General features: G+C 44.3%; 1 protein-coding gene across 1 annotated transcript in view; it reads right to left on the bottom strand.

The window, feature by feature from the left end:
- The window catches only part of OPRD1 (opioid receptor delta 1), a 51468-nt gene extending 25162 nt beyond the window's left edge, over positions 1–26306 (bottom strand). Inside the window, exon 1 of the mRNA XM_075264566.1 lies at positions 25795–26306. Coding sequence (XP_075120667.1) covers positions 25795–26024 — 230 coding nt within the window. The 5' untranslated portion in view covers positions 26025–26306. The remainder of the gene's footprint in view (positions 1–25794) is intronic.
- Positions 26307–26515: the final 209 nt, after the last annotated feature.

The raw sequence follows: 26515 nt of genomic DNA, 5'->3' as shown, positions 1-26515 counted from the left end.
CAGTTTGGACCAATTCATGGTGGAGGGAGCCTCTAAACAGCCAAGTTTTGGGAAATTCATGGTGGAGGGAGCCTCTAACCAGCCCAGTTTGGACCAATTCATGGTGGAGGGAGCCTCTAAAAAACCCAGTTTGGACCAATTCATGGTGGAGGGAGCCTCTAAAAAACCCAGTTTGGACCAATTCATGGTGGAGGGAGCCTCTAAACAGCCCAGTTTGGGCAAATTCATGGTGGAGGAAGCCTCTAACCAGCCCAGTTTGGACCAATTAATGGTGGAGGGAGCCTCTAAACAGCCCAGTTTGGGCAAATTCATGGTGGAGGGAGCCTCTAACCTGCCCAGTTTGGACCAATTCATGGTGGAGGGAGCCTCTAACCAGCCCAGTTTGGGCAAATTCATGGTGGAGGGAGCCTCTAAAAAACCCAGCTTGGACCAATTCATGGTGGAGGGAGCCTCTAACCAGCCCAGTTTGGGCAAATTCATGGTGGAGGGAGCCTCTAAAAAACCCAGTTTGGACCAATTCATGGTGGAGGGAGCCTCTAAACAGCCCAGTTTGGGCAAATTCATGGTGGAGGGAGCCTCTAACCAGCCCAGTTTGGACCAATTAATGGTGGAGGGAGCCTCTAAACAGCCCAGTTTGGACCAATTAATGGTGGAGGGAGCCTCTAACCAGCCCAGTTTGGACCAATTAATGGTGGAGGGAGCCTCTAACCAGCCCAGTTTGGACCAATTAATGGTGGAGGGAGCCTCTAACCACGCCAGTTTGGACCAATTAATGGTGGAGGGAGCCTCTAACCAGCCCAGTTTGGACCAATTCATGGTGGAGGGAGCCTCTAAAAAACCCAGTTTGGACCAATTCATGGTGGAGGGAGCCTCTAAACAGCCCAGTTTGGGCAAATTCATGGTGGAGGGAGCCTCTAAACAGCCCAGTTTGGGCAAATTCATGGTGGAGGGAGCCTCTAACCAGCCCAGTTTGGACCAATTAATGGTGGAGGGAGCCTCTAACCAGCCCAGTTTGGACCAATTCATGGTGGAGGGAGCCTCTAAACAGCCAAGTTTGGACCAATTCATGGTGGAGGGAGCCTCTAAAAAACCCAGTTTGGACCAATTCATGGTGGAGGGAGCCTCTAACCAGCCCAGTTTGGACCAATTAATGGTGGAGGGAGCCTCTAACCAGCCCAGTTTGGACCAATTAATGGTGGAGGGAGCCTCTAACCAGCCCAGTTTGGACCAATTCATGGTGGAGGGAGCCTCTAAACAGCCCAGTTTGGGCAAATTCATGGTGGAGGGAGCCTCTAACCAGCCCAGTTTGGACCAATTCATGGTGGAGGGAGCCTCTAAAAAACCCAGTTTGGACCAATTCATGGTGGAGGGAGCCTCTAAACAGCCCAGTTTGGGCAAATTCATGGTGGAGGGAGCCTCTAAACAGCCCAGTTTGGGCAAATTCATGGTGGAGGGAGCCTCTAACCAGCAGAGTTGGTGGAAATCAGGGTGGAGGGAGCCTAGTATTAGCAGAATTGTGCAACGCTTATGGTGGATGAGTATGAGGATGCGGAGGAATTGGAGAGGTTGAGTACAGACATGGAGTTTCATGTTGGGGTGCTTTACACAGGTGGGCACAAAAATGACGGCTCTACCCAGTGGTGGTTCATTTTTATCAAAGTGAGCCGGTCGGCACTCTCAGCTGACAGACGGGTGCGCTTGTCAGTGATGATGCCACCGGCTGCACTGAACACCCTCTCAGATAGGACGCTGGCGGCAGGACAGGACAGCACCTCCAAGGCATATAGGGCAAGTTCAAGCCACAGGTCCAACTTCGACACCCAATACGTGTAGGGCACAGAGGGGTCGGAGAGGACAGGGCTGTGGTCGGAAAGGTATTCCCGCAACATGCGCCTATACTTCTCACGCCTGGTGACACTAGGACCCTCCGTGGCGGCACTTTGGCGAGGGGGTGCCATCAAGGTGTCCCAGACCTTAGACAGTGTGCCCCTCGTTTGTGTGGACCGGTGAGAACTTGGTTGCCTACTGGAGGAACTGCCCTCCCTGCCGCCAACGTCACATGCTGGAAACATCTCCATCATATTCTGCACCAATTGCCTGTGGCAAGCATTGATGCGATTGGCCCTCCCCTCTACCGGAATAAAAGACGAGATGTTGTTTTTATACCGGGGGTCAAGGATAGCAAAGATCCAGTACTGGTTGTCCTCCATGATTTTGACAATACGCTTGTCGGTTGTAAAGCACCCCAACATGAACTCAGCCATGTCTGCCACAGTGTTAGTTGGCATGACTCCTCTGGCCCCACCGGAAAGTTCAATCTCCATTTCCTCCTCATCCTCCATGTCTACCCATCCGCGCTGCAACAATGGGACGATTCGAAGTTGCCCGGAAGCCTCCTGTATCACCATCACATCATCGGACAACTCTTCTTCCTCCTCCTCCTCCTCCTCCTCCTCCATTAAACGCAGTGAAGCGGACAGATGTGTGGACCTACTCTCCAGCTGTGACGGATCGGATGCTATCCCTAACTCCTCTGTGTGATCTGAGTTATCCCTGATGTCAATCAGGGATTTTCTCAGAACACACAAGAGCGGGATTGTAAGGCTCACCATCGCATCCTCAGAGCTCACCCTCCTTGTGGACTCCTCAAAGACCCGTAGGATGTCACAAAGGTCTCTCATCCATGGCCACTCATGGATGTGAAACTGAGGCAGCTGACTTTGTGGCACCCTAGGGTTTTGTAGCTGGTATTCCATCAAAGGTCTCTGCTGCTCAACCACTCTATTCAACATCTGAAACGTTGAGTTCCAGCGTGTGGGGACGTCGCACAAAAGCCGGTGTTGTGGCACATGCAGGCGTTGCTGGAGAGATTTTAAGCTAGCAGCGGCTACTGTCGACTTGCGAAAGTGGGCGCACATGCGCCGCACTTTCACCAGTAGCTCTGGAACATTGGGGTAGCTCTTTAGGAAACGTTGCACCACTAGGTTGAAGACGTGGGCCAGGCATGGAACATGTTGGAGTCCGGCAAGCTCCAGAGCTGCTACCAGGTTCCGGCCGTTATCACAAACGACCATGCCTGGGCCCAGGTGCAGCGGCTCAAACCATATTGCCGTCTCATCGAGGAGGGCATCCCTCACCTCGGAGGCAGTGTGCTGTCTGTCCCCCAAGCTGATCAGCTTCAGCACAGCCTGCTGACGTCTACCAACGCCAGTGCTGCAACGTTTCCAACTCGTAGCTGGGGTCAATCTAACAGCGGAGGAGGAGGCGGTGGCGGAGGAGGAGGCGGTGGCGGAGGAGGAGGCGGTAGAGGAGGAGGAGGAGGGGGGTGTTCTTCTCGTGTCCCTGCCAGGAATGTTAGGCGGGGAGACGAGGTACACCGGGCCAGTTTGGGAAGCAGTCCCAGCCTCAACTACATTCACCCAGTGTGCCGTCAGTGAAATGTAGCGTCCCTGTCCGCATGCACTTGTCCACGCGTCGGTGGTCAAGTGGACCTTTGTGCAAAGCGCGGAACTAAGGGCCCGCCTGATGTTGAGTGACACGTGCTGGTGCAAGGCGGGGACGGCACACCGGGAGAAGTAGTGACGGCTAGGGACGGCATAGCGAGGTGCCGCAGTTGCCATCAGGTCCAGGAAGGCGGGAGTTTCAACAAGCCGGAACGCCAACATCTCCTGGGCCAGCAGTTTAGCGATGTTGGCGTTCAAGGCTTGCGCGTGTGGGTGGTTAGCAGTGTATTTCTGCCGCCGCTCCAATGTCTGAGAGATGGTGGGTTGTTGTAAAGAAACGCCTGATGGTGCCTTTGATGGTGCAGGAGAAGGAGATAAGACAGGACCAGGGGAGGATGAGGTAGAAGTCAACAAAGTGGCGGAGGCAGATGAAGTGGTGTCCTGGCTCGTCCTCTGGAGTGCATCGCCAGCACAGTCAGCAGTGGCAGTGGCAGAGGCAGTGGCAGAGGCAGTGGCAGTGGCGTGAACGGCAGGCGGCCTTTGTCCTGCCGTTGCTGCCTGCCACTGATTCCAGTGCTTGGATTCCAAATGACGGCGCATTGAAGTGGTGGACAGGTTGCTCTTCTCAGAGCCCCTAATCAATTTCGAGAGGCAAATTGTGCAGACAACACTATATCTGTCCTCGGCGCATTCCTTGAAAAAACTCCACACCTTCGAGAAACGTGCCCTCGAGGTGGGAGTTTTTCGGGGCTGGGTACGAACTGGAACATCTTGGGAGATTCCGGGTGTGGCCTGGCTTCGCCTAAGCTGCTGACCTCTGCCTCTGCCTCTAGCTACCCTTTTTGGTGCTGCACCTGCCTCAACATCCACACTACTTTCCCCGCTTGACATCCCCCCTGTCCAGGTCGGGTCAGTGTCCTCATCATCCACCACTTCCTCTTCCAACTCCTGTCTCATCTCCTCCTCCCGCACAATGCGCCGGTCAACTGGATGCCCTGACGGCAACTGCGTCACATCATCGTCGATGAGGGTGGGTTGCTGGTCATCCACCACCAAATCGAACGGAGATGGAGGAGACTCTAGTGTTTGAGCATCTGGACACAGATGCTCCTCTGTTAGGTTCGTGGAATCGTGACGTGGAGAGGCAGGTTGAGGGACAATGAAAGGAGCGGAGAACAGCTCTGGGGAGCAGGGACAGTTTGGGTTATTGTTCTGTAAAGCTTCGGAATTTTGGGAGGAAGGAAGACAAGACTGTTGGGTAATAGGAGGAGAGGAGGCAGAGTCTGACTGGCTGCTGGACAATGTGCTGTAAGCGTTCTCTGACAGCCATTGCAAGACCTGTTCCTGGTTCTCGGGCCTACTAAGGTTTGTACCCTGCAGTTTAGTTAATGTGGCAAGCAACCCTGGCACTGTGGAGTGGCGCAATGCTTGCTGCCCCACAGGAGTAGGCACGGGACGCCCTGTGGCTTCACTGCTACCTTGCTCCCCAGAACCATTCCCCCGACCTCGCCCACGGCCTCGTCCACGTCCCTTTCCGGGAGCCTTGCGCATTTTGAATTCCTAGTTAGAAATTGGCACTGTATACCAGTAGTAAAAATTGTGGGTGCACGTAACCCCAATATATTCTTTGAATTCCCAGTCAGACACTGGCACTATATGGCAGTAGCAAGAAATGAGGGTATTTGTATTCCCAATATACTCTTTGAATTCCCAGTCAGACAATGGCACTGTATACCAGTAGTAAAAATTGTGGGTGCACGTAACCCCAATATATTCTTTGAATTCCCAGTCAGACACTGGCACTATATGGCAGTAGCAAGAAATGAGGGTATTTGTATTCCCAATATACTCTTTGAATTCCCAGTCAGACAATGGCACTGTATACCAGTAGTAAAAATTGTGGGTGCACGTAACCCCAATATATTCTTTGAATTCCCAGTCAGAAACTGGCACTATATGGCAGTAGCAAGAAATGAGGGTATTTGTATTCCCAATATACTCTTTGAATTCCCAGTCAGACAATGGCACTGTATACCAGTAGTAAAAATTGTGGGTGCACGTAACCCCAATATATTCTTTGAATTACCAGTCAGAAACTGGCACTATATGGCAGTAGCAAGAAATGAGGGTATTTATAACCCCAATATATTCTTTGAATTCCCAGTCAGACAATGGCACTGTATACCAGTAGTAAAAATTGTGGGTGCACGTAACCCCAATATATTCTTTGAATTACCAGTCAGAAACTGGCACTATATGGCAGTAGCAAGAAATGAGGGTATTTATAACCCCAATATATTCTTTGAATTCCCAGTCAGACAATGGCACTGTATACCAGTAGTAAAAATTGTGGGTGCACGTAACCCCAATATATTCTTTGAATTCCCAGTCAGAAACTGGCACTATATGGCAGTAGCAAGAAATGAGGGTATTTGTATTCCCAATATACTCTTTGAATTCCCAGTCAGACAATGGCACTGTATACCAGTAGTAAAAATTGTGGGTGCACGTAACCCCAATATATTCTTTGAATTACCAGTCAGAAACTGGCACTATATGGCAGTAGCAAGAAATGAGGGTATTTGTATTCCCAATATACTCTTTGAATTCCCAGTCAGACAATGGCACTGTATACCAGTAGTAAAAATTGTGGGTGCACGTAACCCCAATATATTCTTTGAATTACCAGTCAGAAACTGGCACTATATGGCAGTAGCAAGAAATGAGGGTATTTGTATTCCCAATATACTCTTTGAATTCCCAGTCAGACAATGGCACTGTATACCAGTAGTAAAAATTGTGGGTGCACGTAACCCCAATATATTCTTTGAATTCCCAGTCAGAAACTGGCACTATATGGCAGTAGCAAGAAATGAGGGTATTTGTATTCCCAATATACTCTTTGAATTCCCAGTCAGACAATGGCACTGTATACCAGTAGTAAAAATTGTGGGTGCACGTAACCCCAATATATTCTTTGAATTACCAGTCAGAAACTGGCACTATATGGCAGTAGCAAGAAATGAGGGTATTTATAACCCCAATATATTCTTTGAATTCCCAGTCAGACAATGGCACTGTATACCAGTAGTAAAAATTGTGGGTGCACGTAACCCCAATATATTCTTTGAATTACCAGTCAGAAACTGGCACTATATGGCAGTAGCAAGAAATGAGGGTATTTGTATTCCCAATATACTCTTTGAATTCCCAGTCAGACAATGGCACTGTATACCAGTAGTAAAAATTGTGGGTGCACGTAACCCCAATATATTCTTTGAATTACCAGTCAGACACTGGCACTATATGGCAGTAGCAAGAAATGAGGGTATTTGTATTCCCAATATACTCTTTGAATTCCCAGTCAGACAATGGCACTGTATACCAGTAGTAAAAATTGTGGGTGCACGTAACCCCAATATATTCTTTGAATTCCCAGTCAGACAATGGCACTGTATACCAGTAGTAAAAATTGTGGGTGCACGTAACCCCAATATATTCTTTGAATTCCCAGTCAGAAACTGGCACTATATGGCAGTAGCAAGAAATGAGGGTATTTGTATTCCCAATATACTCTTTGAATTCCCAGTCAGACAATGGCACTGTATACCAGTAGTAAAAATTGTGGGTGCACGTAACCCCAATATATTCTTTGAATTCCCAGTCAGAAACTGGCACTATATGGCAGTAGCAAGAAATGAGGGTATTTGTATTCCCAATATACTCTTTGAATTCCCAGTCAGACAATGGCACTGTATACCAGTAGTAAAAATTGTGGGTGCACGTAACCCCAATATATTCTTTGAATTACCAGTCAGAAACTGGCACTATATGGCAGTAGCAAGAAATGAGGGTATTTATAACCCCAATATATTCTTTGAATTCCCAGTCAGACAATGGCACTGTATACCAGTAGTAAAAATTGTGGGTGCACGTAACCCCAATATATTCTTTGAATTACCAGTCAGAAACTGGCACTATATGGCAGTAGCAAGAAATGAGGGTATTTATAACCCCAATATATTCTTTGAATTCCCAGTCAGACAATGGCACTGTATACCAGTAGTAAAAATTGTGGGTGCACGTAACCCCAATATATTCTTTGAATTACCAGTCAGAAACTGGCACTATATGGCAGTAGCAAGAAATGAGGGTATTTATAACCCCAATATATTCTTTGAATTCCCAGTCAGACAATGGCACTGTATACCAGTAGTAAAAATTGTGGGTGCACGTAACCCCAATATATTCTTTGAATTCCCAGTCAGACACTGGCACTATATGGCAGTAGCAAGAAATGAGGGTATTTGTATTCCCAATATATTCTTTGAATTCCCAGTCAGACAATGGCACTGTATACCAGTAGTAAAAATTGTGGGTGCACGTAACCCCAATATATTCTTTGAATTCCCAGTCAGACACTGGCACTATATGGCAGTAGCAAGAAATGAGGGTATTTGTATTCCCAATATATTCTTTGAATTCCCAGTCAGACAATGGCACTGTATACCAGTAGTAAAAATTGTGGGTGTATATAGCCCCAATTCTATTGCTAGGGGACTTGCAGGGTATTTCTGGGGTGAAGGTGGGGGGGCACACCGTTGGAACGGGTATCGGGGTATATATCGGGTATACGGGAATACACTGACAGTGTATTCCATTCAGGATCCTGGGAAAGCTGGGTTGCGGCGATTGAGCCCGTCAGTGCCACGTTACACTGACAAGCTTCTCCCTGGAATTTAGCTCTTACAAGAGCTGTTGGTTGTCTTCTCCTTCCTATCCTAGCCTGTCCCTGCCTACCCAGAATCTAAGCCCTAGCTAGCTGGACGGAAACCTCCGTCCTCGGTGAATTGCAAGCTCAGAATGACGCGAAGCTGGGCGTCGCTGTTCTTTTAAATTAGAGGTCACATGTTTTCGGCAGCCAATGGGTTTTGCCTACTTTTTTCAACGTCACCGGTGTCGTAGTTCCTGTCCCACCTACCCTGCGCTGTTATTGGAGCAAAAAAGGCGCCAGGGAAGGTGGGAGGGGAATCGAGTAATGGCGCACTTTACCACGCGGTGTTCGATTCGATTCGAACATGCCGAACAGCCTAATATCCGATCGAACATGAGTTCGATAGAACACTGTTCGCTCATCTCTAATATTCAGTGTATTCACTATATTTATGTATGCATGTAATATAAAAAAAACAAAAAACTTTACAAGTCTTCAGTAGGTGATACCTTTTTTAATGGCTAACTCATAATGATGACAGAATATAACGTTTCAAAGCTTCCTCTGAGCTTCTTCTTCAGATATATAAGAATATATATAAGAAGCTCAGAGGAAGCTTCGAAACGTCATATTCTGTCATCATTATGAGTTAGCCATTAAAAAAGGTATCACCTACTGAAGACTTGCAAAGTTTTTTTTTTTTTTTTTTATATTTCATAACCACTGGCTAACACGGTACCAAAACAAACATTTTCCTTTTACTGTATGCATGTACTGTATGTAGTTAGTATTTCTATGAAGAGTATATCACTTTCTTTTTGGGGATGTTAGTGTGGATGACAGGCAGATCGTTTTGTTATTAGCTGGGATGGACCCAAATATTCCAAATTGCTCGTGTTTTTTTTTTAGGAAAGCAAACGATTGTCAATTCATCTCAGACTAACAAAAATGTCGAAGGATCAGTCAAATATATATATGACTGATAATATATCATTATATAAGAGGTTGTGTGATGATTGTTATTGGAAAGCTAATGTAATCTTAGATTTTGGGCCATCAGTTTCCATAAATTTACAACTAATAGAAAAATTCTGTCCACAAGATTTATTGCAGGCATGACATTTTACTTTACTTTTGCCAAGTCTCAAATTGGATGCAAATAGTGGTATAGAATAGCAAAATTACAATAATAGAGCCATGGAAAAGGGAACCTCTTGCCTCACATCTTAAATGTCTTGACCTAAAAAAAAACCTCTATACCTCTTGACATAAAAAAAAAAAAAATCAGCTCAGTAGTCTGATATGTCATTGTTGCATCATTTGCACTGGGACAATGGGATAAATGAGATATGCTCTTTTCTGTTCTCTGGCGAAAGGAGTTTCCTGGATTTTTTCTTAAAGGGGTATTCCCATCTACATAATTATTTTTAAATTTGTAGATAATTAAAAGTTAAACATTTTTTGCAAATATAAGTAATTAAAAATTCTGCAGAGTTTTAAAGATTTTCTCTAACTTTCTTAGTGGTGACAGTCTGTTATCTTGATCGGTTGGATACGACCACCAATGCAGAAACTTTCTAAGGTCAGAAAATCCGCCATGATTTCCTTATTGTGGCCGGGATATCTTCTGATACATGTAGTGTCCCTGCCTGATAACCCAGCGACAATAAGAAAATCATGGCTGGGTTCCTGACAAGTCCCAGACCATAGAAAGTTTCTGCATTAGTGGTTGTAACCATTGGCAACCGATCAAGATAACAGACTGTCACCACTAAGATGGTTAGAGAAAATCTTTAAAACTTTGCAGAATTTTTAATTACTTATATTTGCAAAAATGTTTAACTTTTAATTATCTACAAATATAGATGTGATTATGTACATGGGAATGCCCCTTTAAGTCTTATTATTAGAAGGCCATCAATTTTTTGGTCCCGATGCTACACAGACACTGTACATTGTATAATGGCCATGCTTCATTACTGCAGGTCTGCTCCCAATGTTCAAAAATGAATAAAGTGATAGACTGTACCTTACCACATAGACAAATGAATTTTCGAGGTGCCAAACCGAACCTCTGGACCTTGGAACATGGAAGAGGTAAGTAGAAGAAAACGGCTTACGCTGGGTTCACACCTGCGTTTGGGGTCTCCGTTCTATGGTTTCCGTTTTCTGCATGCCAGAAGACGGAAACCATAGACCGGGTCCGGCCGTGCGCGGCGGTGAGCGTTTTAGGCTCTCCGCCGCGAAACCGGATTTTTTTATCCGGACACAGAGTACTGCATGTCCGACTCTGTGTCCGGATTATAAAACCCGGTTTCGCGGCGGAGAGCGCAAAACGCTCACTTCCGCGCACGGCCGGACAGCTTTCTCACCCATTCAAATGAATGGTTATGAAAGACTCCTGCAGGTTTCCGTCTCCTGCCTGTGTTTTAGGCAGGAAACGGAAACCTAAGTACGGAGACCGGGCCGCAGATGTGAACGAGCCCTTACAACACTCCTGACGTTCTAAAATTCCATCTTTAATTCAGTCCATTAAAAATACAGTTCACGACAGAAAAAAGTGATGAAGAGATGAAACCTACACACAACAGCATGAATGGTATGAGTATGGTAATATAAGAACCGCTATTGGTCGAAATTGGTCACGTGACTTGGGTGGGCGTGTTAGGATCCCCCCCTTTTTCATTCATGCTGTTGTGTGTAGGTTTAATCTGCCTCATGATTGGCTATTATCAACCACGTGATTTGGGGATGTGGCACAGATTGGTCAGATGATGTGATTTTATCTATTTACATTGCAATGCAAGGATTATATATTAAAACCTGTATAGCCTTTCCTTCCAATCTAACAGGTTAATATGTTTCTGGTAGGTGTTCTATGTCAAACGTATTACTAGTAGATCCTTCATTTTTCTAGTGGTTTTGAATGGTTGTTTTCCTTTTTTAATGTTTATTTAATATGCTGACAGGTTGTTTAGGTCGGATCAGCCTTGGGCAGCCCTGGTGCTGACTAGAAGCAATTTCAGTCATTACTCAGGTCTGCGGTGCTCGTATCGCTCCCTGTTCTTATCAGTAGGGAGCAATGCAGATGCTTCGGTATGTGAGGGAGATGACATCTCTTATTATTTCCTCACTAAAAATAAAAATAAATACTAACCTCATGTTAACAACAGAAGCTTAGATGAGGTTTAGTTAGCAGATATTTTCTAAATAATGAATCGGACAATGTTTTTTTTTTGTAAACAACTTTATTTCAAGTAATGACACTAGTAATGAAACTAGTTTTTGGTAATTAGTGAAATGTTGAACACCGGTGTATGACACACTTGTGCATCTATATATTGGCATGTTGTTGTTTATGCTATACGCTATGACTGAGGGGGATGTCCACCCCGAAACGCGTTAGCATTTTCTTTTAACGCACTTACCTTATTACTTTTTTCATAACTTTGTCGTGTGAACTCTGTATTTTTAATGGACTGAATTAAAGATGGAATTTTAGAACTTCAGTAGTGTTGCAAGCCATTTTATTCTACTTACCTCTTCCCTGCTCTCAATGTGAATGGCAGCTAAGCTATAACAATATACAGAACCACCTGCTTTGGATTCTGCATACCATAATATAGCTGATCAGTGTGGGGGCCAGTTGACGGCTCCATCGATGATCTATCACAACATTAGGCCAAAAAAAAATAACCCTGAAAAACACCTTTATATTAAGGCCCCACCTAGCAGTCTACAACTAAAAGCACTGTGGGAAAATATACGCTGGCAATGCATCGTGGTTTTTCTCGCTGCGCTTTTCACAGAAAATCTGCAGAGGAAAAAATAAATAAATAATATTATATATATATATATATATATATATATATATATATGCCTCTAGAGCAGTCTTTCTCAAAGTGGGCGATAACGCCCCCTTGTGGGCGCTGGAGGCCTATAGGGGGGCAGTAAAGGGCACAGAGAAGATTGGGGGGCGTTGAAGCGGTTTAGGGGGGCGATGGCTAATTTAAAGGGGTGGTATCATAACAATGATTCTATCTTTTCCTAAATACACTGCTTCAGCAAAACTGCTTTGTTTGTACACTATCTTACTTTATTCACTTTATTATGGATACTAGCACCTGGCCCCCTGCTCATTACTGAGGGAGCCACATGACGTAGCTCCCTGCTGTGTGGGGTCTGAGTGTACGGAGCCAGCCTGTGTCTGCACCACACATACACATCACATACACATCACCTAGCTCCCTGTTGTGAGATAGAGGGGTGTGTGTGGAATAAGTGCTGCTTTCTTATATAAAGCAGTCTAAATCCTACTGGGCTAAAGGACCTGGTCTCTCTGTTCACTAGGGTAAAGCTTTATTATATAGAGCAGGCTGCTAGTGGGCAGAGGAGCCAGGTCCTTTAGGAAACTCTGTACAAGGTAAATCCAAGTCTACAGGACCTTTTGATGACATCACAGGCCCTTCAGTCATCCCATAGGATCACGCTATGTGGTGGGTGGAGCTACACGCTAATTTGGGGGTGGGGCTAATTGACGCGAGCAAACAGGAAGATAGAAGATTTGTAGGCAGCTTAGAAGGCAGATCAAGCTTCATGAGGCTACCCCTTTAAAATAGTTTTTTTGCTTTTAACACAAACTTTACCGCTCCTTTACGCTTAACGCGCGTTTCCTCGTGTAACGCCATCTAGGGGACTAGACAGTAACTATTTCCTGTCCAAAAGTTGTCAAACTGTACCATAGATGGCGGTAAGCTCCAATGCGAAGCGAGAAGTTTCTAGTCCATTCTCGAAAGTACTAGGCCCGCCCGCTGCCTCATATGAAAGCGCACGCGCCATCATGTCACAGCCAGTCATGTCATTCGACGATATTACGAAAACAAGTGAATTAAGCCGCAAATTTGGGGGGGGCGCTAGAAAATAATTAATTCTCGAAGTGGGCGGTAGACAAAATAAGTTTGAGAACCTCTGCTCTAGAGAGATACACTTATATGTATACAGAATAAGAGCAGATACTAAGAATTATACTCATCATTCTGGATAAGAGAAGTGACATTAAGCAGTATATATCTACACATGTACGTACACACAATAACAGCAGTGTAATAAGCATTGTCTATAAATGGCAGTACTGCATTTGAGTAGACACTGCTAAATTGTTTTGTAGATTTTAATATGTCTGTGCCAAAATGTATACTGTGTATTTCTATAGCTTGCAGCTTCCTTGTGTATTTTCCCCTTGTTAGGGAACATTCCACTGATACCATATGTCCCAACTGTCCCGGATTCTGCGGGACATTCCCGGATTCAGGGTCATGTCCCGCAGTCCTGGTCAGCGGGAGATATGTCCCAGTTTCAACTCATCTGCGTCCAATACAATGTTGGAGGAAACTCTGGCTCCGCAGTGCTTTAGCAGCGGGCGCAACGTGACGTCATCACATCGTGCCCGCAGCTTTCCAGAACAGACTGGGCTGCAGACAGAATGGCAGGGGATTGCGGAAAGGTGAGTATCAGTGTTTTTATGTTAAACTTTGATGACAAATGGAGGAAGAACAGTAACCTAGGGTCAGAGATGGAAGGGGAACATTATACTGGGGGCAGAGATGGAGTGGGGACATTATACTGGGGGCAGAGATGGAGTGGGGACATTATACTGGGGGCAGAGATGGAAGGGGGACATTATGCTGGGGGAAGAGATGAAGGGGGGACATTATACTGGGGGCAGAGATGGAAGAGGAACATTATACGGGGGGCAGAAATAGAAGAGGAACATTATACATGAGGCAGAGATGAAGGGGGGACATGAAACTGGGGGCAGAGATGGAAGGCGGGGCATGAAAGTGGGGCAGAGATGGAGGAGGGACATGAAACTGGGGGCAGAGATGGAGGGGGGACATTATAATGGGGCAGAGATGGAAGAGGAACATTATACTGGAGGCAGAGATGGGGGGACATGAAAAAGGGGGCAGAGATAGAGGAGGGACATGACACTGGAGGTAGATGAAGGGGGGCACTTTAACCATGGGAGTAGCTGGACGGGTTCCTGTCTGCCTCTAGTTGCCCCCAGTTTAATGTTACCCTACATCTACCCCTACGGTTTAATGTCCGCTTCTAGCTGCCCGAGTTTAGTGTCCCCCTCTAGTTGCTCCCAGTTTAATGTCGCACTTCAGCTCCCATTAATTTATTATCCCCCTCCAACTACCCCCACTATTTAATGTCCACCTCCAGCTGCTCCAGTTTTATATCCCCCTATAGTTTCTCCCAGTTAAAACTGGGGCAGCAGGAGAGGAACTTAATACTGTGGGGCAGTTGGAGGGAACATTATAATGTGGGGACATATAATGTATGGGTGACAATAGAAGGATTATACTGTGTGAGGGCACATGGAAAATGAATGAGAAAGGGCGGAGTCAATGTAAAGTGGGCGGGCTAAATTTGCCACGGCACACATAGCGCACCGCACATTTTGTCCCTCTTTCTGTTCTTCAAAAGTTGGGAGGTATGCTGATACACCTCCTCCTTTTGCTGCAACATTTGAGTGCACAAGAGCCCGACTGTAAAATTGAATGTTAATGAAAATTGGACTTAGTACTGCATTAGGTTAAGGCCTCACATTGCAGAAAAAAAATACTGTGTTTTACAGTACAGTGAAAGGAATTCTGGCTAATCCCCATCCACATATTGCAGAAAAAAAGCTGCAGAAAAGCTGCATTTTTTGAAAAACATAGCATGTTACTCTTACCTGTGAGAATGCATTTTCCCTTTAGATTTACAGTAATAAGGTGCAAAGGAAAAAAGTGCAAAGGAAAATGCAGCAAAAACGTATTGAAAAAAGCTGCATGAAAAAAGCGATGCAGTTCTGTTGTTTTTTTTCCCGCTGTGTTTCTTTGCCACATTCCACAACATAGGGCCTTATCCCTACACAGGATTCAGGAGGGCCAGGTCTGATGTCACGGGTAGTATGTAAGAAGTGGACGACTTGTAGAATGACCCTTGATCCCAAATGTGCATAAAGCCTTTTTGATGTCCCCGGCTATCCGCCTCCACGTGGTACCTGACAATAAAAACCAGGTCTCGGGGGTAGTCGTTGCTCTTTTATTAGCAGGATGAAGTAATACAGATGTACAGATGATGGAGTAATTCTTCACATGCAATACTGTGATCCCTGCAGGTAGTGTCCAGTTAAGCAGGTGATGGAGTTTGGAGCAAAGATACTTGATTAACTAGTAGTTGCTGGGGTAGTTTAACTTGTATATACTTGTGAAGATGGCCTTAATCCAGGGGGTTAGTCCTCAACAAACTGGGTACATGTATGTAGAAGAGGAAATAGGGGTGTTGACAGTGGGAGACCCTCAAGCTCTGTCAGACTAGCTATGGGCTCCTTAAATATAGATTTGTCCCAAAGACTTACTTGCATAGGGATATGTGCAGAGTTCCCAGATGTATGGATAACAGGTCAGTATACTTTAGTACTTGCAGACTTGGGTATTCAGAGGAAAACACTCTCTGAGAAGAATCTTGAGCACAGAGGAAAAGACATCTCTGGTTAAAGTGCACTGATGTGCTAAGTGCTAACATGTCCAACTCTGCTCCAAATGTGCAGATCTCTGCACACACACCGATCAACAAGGTTTCCAACCCTCACCAGAGAGGACTGTAACTCGACTCCCCCTCCAGCCAATCAAGGGAGCTTGATTGGTTCTGAAGGTCACCTGACCATACTGGACACTCCTTTACATTAGCACACTAGGATGATGCAATCACAGACATAAATTAAAATGAAACGTATAGGCAGGTGCAGTTTACAAAACATCCACAAGATGGTGAATTAATAGACCCCCCTGTGTGCTGGCTCTTGTGAAATAAATATATATTACATATATAGGAAGGAATGGGGAGATACCTCTTTACCTCATATGCAAATATCCATACCATCTCGGTCTGCAAGTACTAGTAAAGGGAATGGGACGAACAGTATCGGGTATTACATTAACTGCAGCCCATGGGAAAGGTCAGCGCTGCCTGACAACTACATCCCAGCCTGTTTGAAAACATCCAGGGACTGCCTCCTCTTTGGGATGGCCACAGTCAAAGACTCATCGGCATTACCATCTTGGGAACTCTACATATATGCAGCCAGCACTGCCCACCAGCCAGAGATCCAGAACACACTGGGAAGTTCTTGAGAGTTTGGTGAGAAGTTACTGCTAGCAGATTGTTGTCTCCAAGAAACTGCTATGTAAGATGTCACATCCCTCACATATGAAGAGCCTAAATTAGGTTCCAGAAGTCTGACTGTGGCTACATTAGGAGAGGTAGGAGAACACCTCAGAGTCTTTGTGAACAGAAGGTTGGTGAAAAATCCTTTGCTGCTTGAACATCTACACAACCTTTACCCAGGGAAGAGAGCGGAGTTCACATTAAAGATAGGCCCCAAGGGATTCTGGGTGTTGATGTGGACTGGATCCCTGTATCACCGCCACTGCCTGAGATGTGGGCGGAGACAGTCACAGATGTGCCAGAATGTCCGTACTCAACACAAGCTGAGTTTGCCTATGACCCTATTCCCTCTGGGGCGGTACCTATAACACGTTCACATCCACCTGCTGTTACCACACCACCACCTGCTTTGTTGAGCTCTGTAATTATATCTTGAGGATGACCACATCTCTGTGGGCGACCATACATCTACCCCTACAGCTGTGAAGGCTACACCAGCACCACCTAAGTGGAGGAGCATTACACCAACCTCAGTAACAGACTTCTACCAGGCCATGGTCCTGGTTGCTAGAGATAACCAATCCATCACCATTGCTAGCCTCTAAGCAGGAATCACTCACCTGCTCTCTCTTCACCACGCAAGCCTAGGAATTGTTGATTGCCACCAGTCAAGATTTGTGCCCTACAATCAACACCTGGAGAGATCCATTGTCTTCCAATCCATCCAGCTGTAGTGAACCACTAAGTTTGCTTCCTCCATGGCACCCAGTAGAGTGACTCCCTTGACTCATTGCTATTGTACATAGCCATCAAGTTGGCCAGGAGCCCATTATCCTGTGTTACACTATTTGTGTAAACGATGGACTTCCCAAATTACTTACTATTGTTATTGATGCTGAATTTGTGGACACTGTTCCAGTTTACTCCCTTTGTGTTCTTTACCGCAATGGTTCCAGGAATGGACACTAAAGCACCTGTGCCCTAGAATCCTCCTGTTTCCATGTCCTGGAGGCCCTGAGATTGAGCACTGACTATCTGTACCTGTGCGTCAGGTTCCATTATTATTATTATTAGTAATAATAATAATAATAATAATAATAATACATTTTATTTATATAGTGCTAACATATTCTGCAGCACTGTACAATTTGTAGGGTTCTAGTACAGACAAAAAAGATACATTACAAAGAGTCACTTCACACAATGGGACTGAGGGCCCTGCTTGCAAGTGCTTACAATCTATGAGGTAGAGGGGGTGACACAAGAGGTAGCAGGGGCGGCATCGGAGGTAGCATTGCTTATACAATGGTCAGACAATTTTGTCATAGAGGTTACTGTCATTACACAAACATAAAACTTTATGAGCCGTCACCAGTCCGTGTCCTTTAACATGTGGATGGTGCCTGGACATATAACGTTAGCCTGAAACGGCATCACATCATGTGGGGTAATGTGGGAGCTGGAACAGAGAAGGGTTCATTTTAGAGATTCTAATTACGGTACAGAGGGGTTTACATTGGGAATTGTGATAGGCCTGTCTGAAAAGTTGTGTCTTTAGTTTGCACTCGAAGCTGTAGAAATTGGGAGTTAATCTGATTTGTCCGGGATAGAGCATTCCAGAAAAGTGGTGCAACTCCGGAAAAGTCTTGAATACGAGTGTGGGAGGTTCTGATAATAGAAGATGTAAGTCATATTTCTATGCCCTTTTCCCTTTCGATGTATATTGATTGATTGTTATTGTATTATGTTTAGATAATTTTCTATGCACTATTGTTGCTCGAATTAAAGCCGGAATTGCAGCATCCCAGTCTTTTGCACTGTGTATATTGTGTATGTATAAAGTTTACAGCTTCTATATATAACTTACCCCTGTTTTGGCTGTTCCACCCTGGAGGTGACACACCTTTCCTTTTGAGACAACTTGGTCCAGCCCAACCAACAATTGCCTGGGGTAGTGCTTGGTTCACACATCAGTATGCCATCCGTCCGTTGGAATTCAGTTTGAGACTTTAAAACGGACTGATGCACATACTGATTGTATACTGACACCTTTTTATGCTAATAGCAAACGCTGTCTGTCCCCTAGAGGACAGATAAGGGGATTAAAAGTAGAACATTCTAAACAGAGTAGAGATATGGACATATAATAAATGTCCTTATCTCTACTCTGTTTACAATTTTCTACTTTTAATCCCCTTATCTGTCCTCTAGGGGGCGAACAGCGTTTGCTATCAGCATAAAAAGGTGTCAGTATACAATCAGTATGTGCATCAGTCCGTTTTAAAGTCTCAAACTGAATTCCAACGGACGGATGGCATACTGATGTGTGAACCAAGCCTAAGAGGGAAAGGACTGAGTCTTCAATCAAGTTTAAAGGGGCTCTATCACTGGGAAAAGTCATTTTTAACTAATCATATCCTTGCATAGGCTTTAGAAAGGCTACTTCACACTTACCTTTAGTATGTAGATTGCCTCAGTGGTTTCTGAATAAGTCAGTTTTTATTCATATGCTAATGAGCTTCCAGCCAGCTCAGGAAGTTCCCAGCAGCACTCATCTCTGCTATTATCTCCTATGTGTGGGTGGCAAACAGGAAGCTGAGTTATCATCATCATCAGCAGCAGCCTCCCATAGGAAACAACAGGAGAGGAGTGCACGATGTATCATGCACCAGACTAATTAGCATATGAATAAAAGCAGACTTATTCAGAAACCACTGAGGCAATTTACATAATAAAGGTAGGTGTGGAATAGACTTTCTAAAGGCTATGCAAGATTGTGATTAGTTAAAAATGACTTTTCCTAGTGATAGAGCCCCTTTAACCTTCTGTGAACAATCAAACAAACAGTTGATAGAGAGCCCACTACAGTCTCTGATGAGGGAAGTGGTTGTTAGAAGTTCGAGAGCCTTAGGTCAGAGTCATCATCACTGTAGTCCTAAAGGGAAAAGAGATGCTGGCAGTCTACAGAGGAGATCGAAAGTGGCAATTTGGAGATGAAGTTGAGGTTTGCTAGAGCCTCACAGCATGGATCCTGCAAACCCCTCAGGTAGACAGGAATCCTTGGAACTTACTCATTCACAGCCCCATAACTATTTGGAGAGGAAGGCATAGTTACATTGGATTGGAGAGACTGGGCACTGGGTTTAGGATGTATTACTGGCCATCTCATTGTTTTGAAAACCATTATCAGGCTCAGTACCACCATCTATAGTGCTCATTGCACTACTACACCCATCTGGAAGTTCCATTTGTTGGATTTACTTTAGTAAAATTACATTATTTTTTTCAACTGAAAATGCTGTCTCTTGAGTCATTCCCTTCTGACCACCACCACCTAACTTGCAGAGAGTGGAGGAATCTTGCAACTGAAAGTGCCCCAGGGGACCTACCACTACCATCAGATACAATGCAGGCCCCCCTTCAACATTGATCCAACTAAGGAAGCAGCTGGAGGAGTATGTTACCAGCCACTGTTGAAACAACTGCTACACCCATCCAATCCTTCAGTGGGTTATGGCAGTAGACACACACATCATACACAAAACTAAAGTCTTGTGGGTCCCAATGCAGTCTTTTGTCCGCGGGCCTTCTACCTCATCCCTACGGTGAATTCTCGATAGTGATGGCTAAGGGTTCTGCAGTGGTATCTCAGATACTTGAAAGGGATACAGCTTTAGTACCAGAACTTGAAGCCTCTGGGCTCCAGTGCAACATTTGTAATTGGGATGTCAGGATACAGAGTCGCCGCGGTCTCCTTGCTGCGCGGCGTCTCCCTGGGAGACGTGTTAAGAGTTCTATTGGGTGTGCTTAGGTCATTAAGGGTTAATCTTTTCCTTGCCTTCAGTCTCCATGTCATTAGCCATCAGGTGTGTTTTTCTGCTGCTATTTAAACCCCACCCAGGCATGGATCCTTGCCAGCCATTCACTTGTGTTTCCTGGTCCCCCTGCTCAGTCTTATTCCCTGTCTGTTTGTATTCCATATGTTTCTTGGTTTTTAGACCCGGCTTGTATTTTTGACTATCCCTTGTCTTTTCATTTGGTACCTTTTATTATATCTCCTGGCTTGACCTCTTGCTCGTCTGACCTCGCCTTCTCTTCTGTGTCTTGCTGGGACTTGTGGTCCTCCCTGGTTCCATGCTGTTTAGTCTTTTGTTTTGCATTGCATTTACACTGTGCTTTCTGTTTAGGTGTGACCCCATGACTCCAGTCCCTAGGACTTTCAGGGCCTCCTCTCCCCTTATCCTAGCCACCGGATAGAAGGTTAGGAGCCGTGGTAGGCGCACTTCAATTAGGAAGTGCATTGGTCTGCCTCATCTCAGATATTACAGCATAGTTATAGCCGCAGGGCCTGCGACCCCTTTTGTCATTAGTTGCACAGTGTTGCTTTCCCAGCTGTGTCACTTTGCACTGCCTGACCCTGACTCCAATCCTTACAGGGGACCCTTTCCTACATTGTGCTATTTAGAATAATGGTATATTACATTACATTACATTAGATTTTTTGGGCCTCCCAGGGTTCAGGGTCAATAGAGACTGTTAATGCTGCATCCCTTATGACCCTGGAATTCAATACAAGGCCAAAGAAGTTTAATCAACCTTAGTGTGGTTAGGGTAATCTGTGGGTCTGCTTGGCTGATGGGTCAGATGGAAGCTGCCACCTCAATACTGATACCAGTGTTTGTGGCACAGCTCCCAACCATCCCGGATCCGGCGGGACAGTCTTAATTTTACTTGCTGTCCTACCATCTCAGATGGCTTATGGCTTGTCCCGCTATGCCCTGAAGTGTTTTGCTTGTTAACACACCTTACCCCTATCCACTGGCTGTTATCCCAAGGTAAAGGCTAAATACTATACTCGGTAAGGACCTTTCTGACATCAGACGGTCAAATGGTATTCTCTAGTCATGTGACTGGGTAGGTGTGTTTTTGCTGGTAAGAAGATCCTTCCACATGAAGAGAAGTTGTATCTTGTGCAGTGGAGGAATGTGGAGAGATGTAGGGTGCAGGGTGCACTGTGTGTGTGGGAGAGTTGTGGGGTGCAGGATGTACAGTGTCTTGGGGGAGAGATGTGGGGTGCAGGTTGTACTGTGTGGGGGGAAAGATGTGGGGTTCAGGGTGTACAGTGTGACAGGGTTGAGATGTGGGGTGCAGGTTGTACTGTGAATAGGGAAATATGTGGGGTGCAGGGTGGGGGAAGAGATGTGGTGTGCAGGGTGTACAGTGTAGGGGGAGAAGTGGAGATCAGGGTGTACAGTGTGAGGGGGAAAGATGTGGAGTGCAGGTTGTACTGTATGGGGGGAGAGCTGTGGGCTGCAGGGTGTATAGTGTAGCAGGGGTGAGATGCAGGGTGTACTGTGTGGAGGAAGAGATGTGAGGTGCAGGGTGTACAGTGTTGGGGGAGATGTGGAGTGCAGGGTGTACAATGCGGGGGGAAAGATGTGGGGTGCAAGGCGTACAGTGTAGGGGCAGATTTGCGGTGCAGGGTGTACTGTGTGGGGGGGGAGATGTAGGCTGCTGGGTGTATTGTGGGGGAAGAGATGTGGGGTGCATTGTTGTACTGTGGGGGGGGGGGGTCGGGGTGTGGAGTGCAGGTGTACCAAAAGAGAAATGGATGGTAATGGGTGGAGTCAATTTAGAAGTGGGTGGAGCTGAATTTGCAGTGGTGCACATAACGCTCCCACATTTTGTCCCTCTTTCTGTCCTTTAAAGTTGGGAGATATATTTATGGGCCCCTAAGGCTCTTGGGCTCCGATGCAACTGCACCCCCCCAAGTTATGCCTCTGATCATACACACTCACAACACAGATGTACAACTCACAGCACACACACATATAGCACACAGAACACATATAAAGCTCACACTTAGCACACAGACTTGTCCCTTTGACTCAAGGACCTTTTAGTCATGTGATGTCATCACATATGTTCTTCAAAAGTCCTGTAGTCAAAGGAGAAAGAAGATTCCAGACAGGAGTCTGCTGCACACATCAGTGTATGTAGGGATTGGTATAAATCATACGTAAGTACAGTTTTCCCCACAGATACACATTTGTGCAGGGCAGAAGGCTCAACTACTGCCCCCTGCAGTTATGGGAAAGTGCTGCCTAAGGCCAGAGGCTCACCTCGCCTCATTAATGGTGTTTCCCTGCTTTCAGCAAACATGCTATGAATTAGATAAGTCACTAATGGTCTAAGTACACAGATACAGTACATCGTTTCTTCAACCTTTCTCTTGTGCTGCTTGAGGCCAGGACCTAATCCTTTGTGGGATTGCTTCATTTTCCATTGCAGCAGTGCTCTATGACACTCTGCTATTACAACTCATGAAGTCCTCCTGACCCATGCTTTAAATAGTCCAATAAAAGGGAGATGGATTAGTTAACTGTTGACTACTATCAGAACACGAATATATGGGGTTATTCTTGATGGCTGAGACCCTTGTGTTGTCTACAAAAAGGGAATGTATCATGTTTATTTTAACTATATTCTAAAAAAAATTTTTGCTGTGTTGTTTTAAATTTTCCATGTTATATATCTAAAAAAAAAAAAAAGCTGAAAAATTTGCAATTGCAACTCTTGCCACTAAGCCTAAAATAGCCTGTCACCTCCTGTTTTGCGATGGATTATGGGCCATAGACACAATGCTCTGGAGAGAAGCCTACTGACTTCTATGGGAGAGTTTTCTACATTGTAAAGGGAACTGGTAAGTTTTAAATTATGTCAGCAGTACACTATAGAGAAGGAGGGGCTTAGCAGATTGATATATAGGTTTGTGAAAAAGGTTTAAAATAATTTTTATTGTATTAATTTAGATCCATGCTCTCTTTGGTTTTAGGAGTCCAAGGGGTGGTCCTAATCAGTAACTGACAGCTACACTGATCCAATGAAAAGTATTAATCACTGATTAGGACCGCCCACTGGACTCTTAATGTTGGCTGACCATCTAAGGTGTACAGGGATCTCCCAGCTACTTAACAGATGAAGTTGTAGGAGAGATGGATTAAGCATGTTGAATTGTGTCCCTGATCATTTTGCTTTGGGAGGATACGCCATCGCCTGAGGTATTTGGCAGAAGCTTTCCCCCTTTTCCCATTTACAATCTACGCTTGTTTGGCTAAAATGAACATACATGTGTATCCTGACAGCTATTAAAGTGAGAGGAGCCTAGCACATTCATAAATAGGTTTCTGAGAAAAGGATCATTTAATTGTGTTTTATTCATTTGGCTCACCGTGGGCCCGAGCAAATCCAGTGGGGAGGAGGAATATACTAAAAAGTAATGCAGATGTAAACATTGTTATCGGTCATAGAGAACAGAGCTGTTTTTCTTCTAATGCATATTCAGTCAAGTGATTGCTATGGGCACCTTCAATAGTTTTAATTTATGCAAATTTGTATTAATTGCTCTGTGAAATCTCGTATCGGGGCTTAGAGTAATTAGGAACTGATCAAAACAACAAAAATCATTTAAGGAGCAGTTTAGTTATTTAATTTAGGAACTAGTGAAGATAAGATGAATGGGCGTATTATTAGGAAACCTATGCTAGTAAGAGGCCAACTCATGACCTTCCTCCGATTGTGGATATGGCATTCAACTAAAGGGGCTATGCTATTAGCTCAAGTCATTGTTTCTTAATATATTGGTATTTTTTTTTCTTAATATTACAGCTTCTTCAATTTTTATTCCAGTGATTCATTGTTGTTCACTAATATCATCTTTTATCTTCTTTTTAGCCTACACCACTTCTTATGGATTGCTATAGTTCCTTATTGATCATAGCATTTAACCAAGACCCCTGTCTCAATCTCACTGTAAAATAGTCTTACTCCTAATGTTATGTATCTAACGCTTAATTATTATGACATTATCAAAATGGTTCATCAATTACAACTCAATTACACTTCCCCAACGTATACTCGGTAGACAGAATCACAGCAGTATGTATGCCTAGGACCACAAATTATACAAGAGATGGATTTTGTGCCAACTTAGACAGTAATGCCAGCTGTTATACTTAGAAGAGAATGCCAGATTGGAGGGGGATAGACATAAGTCTTGTGGAGCTACAGACCTCAATTCCCAAGTCACGTTATTAACATGGCAAAAAGTCATATTGACTTCAGTCCGTTAAACTTTTGCAGATATTCACAATATGCCCCCCATATTTTAAGTTTTTAGACAATCTAGTCACAAGTTATTCAATAAAATATAATTTGCAAGGACAGCACATAGTTTGGGTTGCAAATGGGACAAATGGACTAGTGTCATACATCTGCTTTGCTCCATAGAAATAGCTAGAGTCATAATTATGGCATACACTATTATTATCTTATGCTATGTAGAAAATTACTGAAAAGTCACATGTAGGGGTCGGAGACGTTCTAGATGTATGTTTGACCATTACATGTGTTGATATAGTACAGAGACCATCATTGGAAGAGTACAGACTTTAGAAAAGTCAGAACAGCAGTTAACCAGATGTTACTAGGATATATACAAAAAACAGAAAATAAAACATACCGTATTTGTAGAAATAGAAAGTTAATACATTGATATGGACATACAGAGAGTTGGTATCAAATGGAGAAATATTACAATATTTCAGAGAACTGGAGGCATTTATCTGTATTTTACACATTGAAAAACCCGTAGTGATCAGATTCATTATATATATATATATATATATATATATATATATATATACAGTATATTACATCATTCTATACAATTAATTAATCTGTGAAATGTGGGTGAATGAGGAGTAGTTCTAAGATATCATAGATATATATATACAACGAAATCATATAAAATAGATAGATTTTACATATTGGAAACTTTTTTGTTTTGATACTTTTACTTTTATGTTTTTATTTCTGTTTTGTATAACAATATACAGTAAATTGGAGAATAAAGATCCTGTATAAATATCTAGGGATAATAGGTCCCTAAATATATGATATATATACATGCTGTACATCTCTTGTGTATAATCTAATCTATAATGTAATTTATAGAGTCAAAGAGGGTTACTGTATATCATTCTTCCTCATTAGTCCTGAAACTCCAGCGTAATACAAATCTCAATGTCCTTAGGCAAGTCTTGCTGGTTTTACTAACATGTCCTGACCATATCCTGAGAAGCAAATATACTGAACCAACAGCTCTGGCAAACTGCAGTTTTAATATGATATGAAAAGTAGAGTCGGCCACTATTTGCTTCCCCCCATAGGAATAGACATTGATAGGCATGCAGGTAATCGTAGCTGTCGCCTACATTATTACACAGAAATGGAGATTACAAATGTATCTTCTATGCATCATACATCTATTGCATTCTTATACCTGTTAAAGCTATGTAATATCACAAGCAACTATAATCATAATAATATCAATGTTATTGTGAACGCATGCCATACCTGACAATCCCATACATGACCAGGACGTTCCCAAGTAGCCCCACAACGCAGACCACAGAGTATAGCGCAGTGATAGCAACAGCCATTATAATGGAAGCATGGTTTCTGGAGACCCCCTGGCCTGGGACACTGAAGGTGATATTGGGTAGGGCAGATGAAGAGAGGTTCTGGGTAGCATTGTAGTAAAGGATATCTGAGTATAGCCTGGAAGTGGACAGCTCCAGCTCCATGGTCAGCAGTGGGCTAATACTTGCTCCTGCAGGGATGCTAAGTATAAGTGGTACCCCAGTCTGTTGCTGTGGAGACAGCAGGAAGGATGTAGAGGACAGGATGCTGAATTCTCAGCAACTGAGAGGAAAGGAGGGAGTGGAAGGAAGAAAACTGCTCCTCTCATACATTCAGATCCTCCTTACCACCCATTCCCTTATCGTTTCCCCCTCCAACAGTCACTCCTCCTACTCCTACATTTCTTCAATCCCCACAGACATCCCCCTCTACTTCAGCCACATCTTATTTCTCACAGCAGAGAGTTCACACCATATGTATACGTCTGTGATAATGCTGGCACACCTTTCTGCCTCTCACTCGTACACATGCAGGCTGTCTATCACTGCCTACATCCCTGAAGATCATCCTCCATGTCATATCACCAGAACCTTGCTGAAATGTCTTCTGTATACGTGTATGCCTGTCATATCCTGGACACTTGTCTCCCTGTCAT

The sequence above is a fragment of the Leptodactylus fuscus genome, chromosome 2 (assembly GCF_031893055.1).
Source record: "Leptodactylus fuscus isolate aLepFus1 chromosome 2, aLepFus1.hap2, whole genome shotgun sequence".
Taxonomy (NCBI): domain Eukaryota; kingdom Metazoa; phylum Chordata; class Amphibia; order Anura; family Leptodactylidae; genus Leptodactylus; species Leptodactylus fuscus.
The sequence above is the reverse complement of the archived record's forward strand: the minus strand, read 5'-3'. Positions and strand labels throughout refer to the sequence as shown.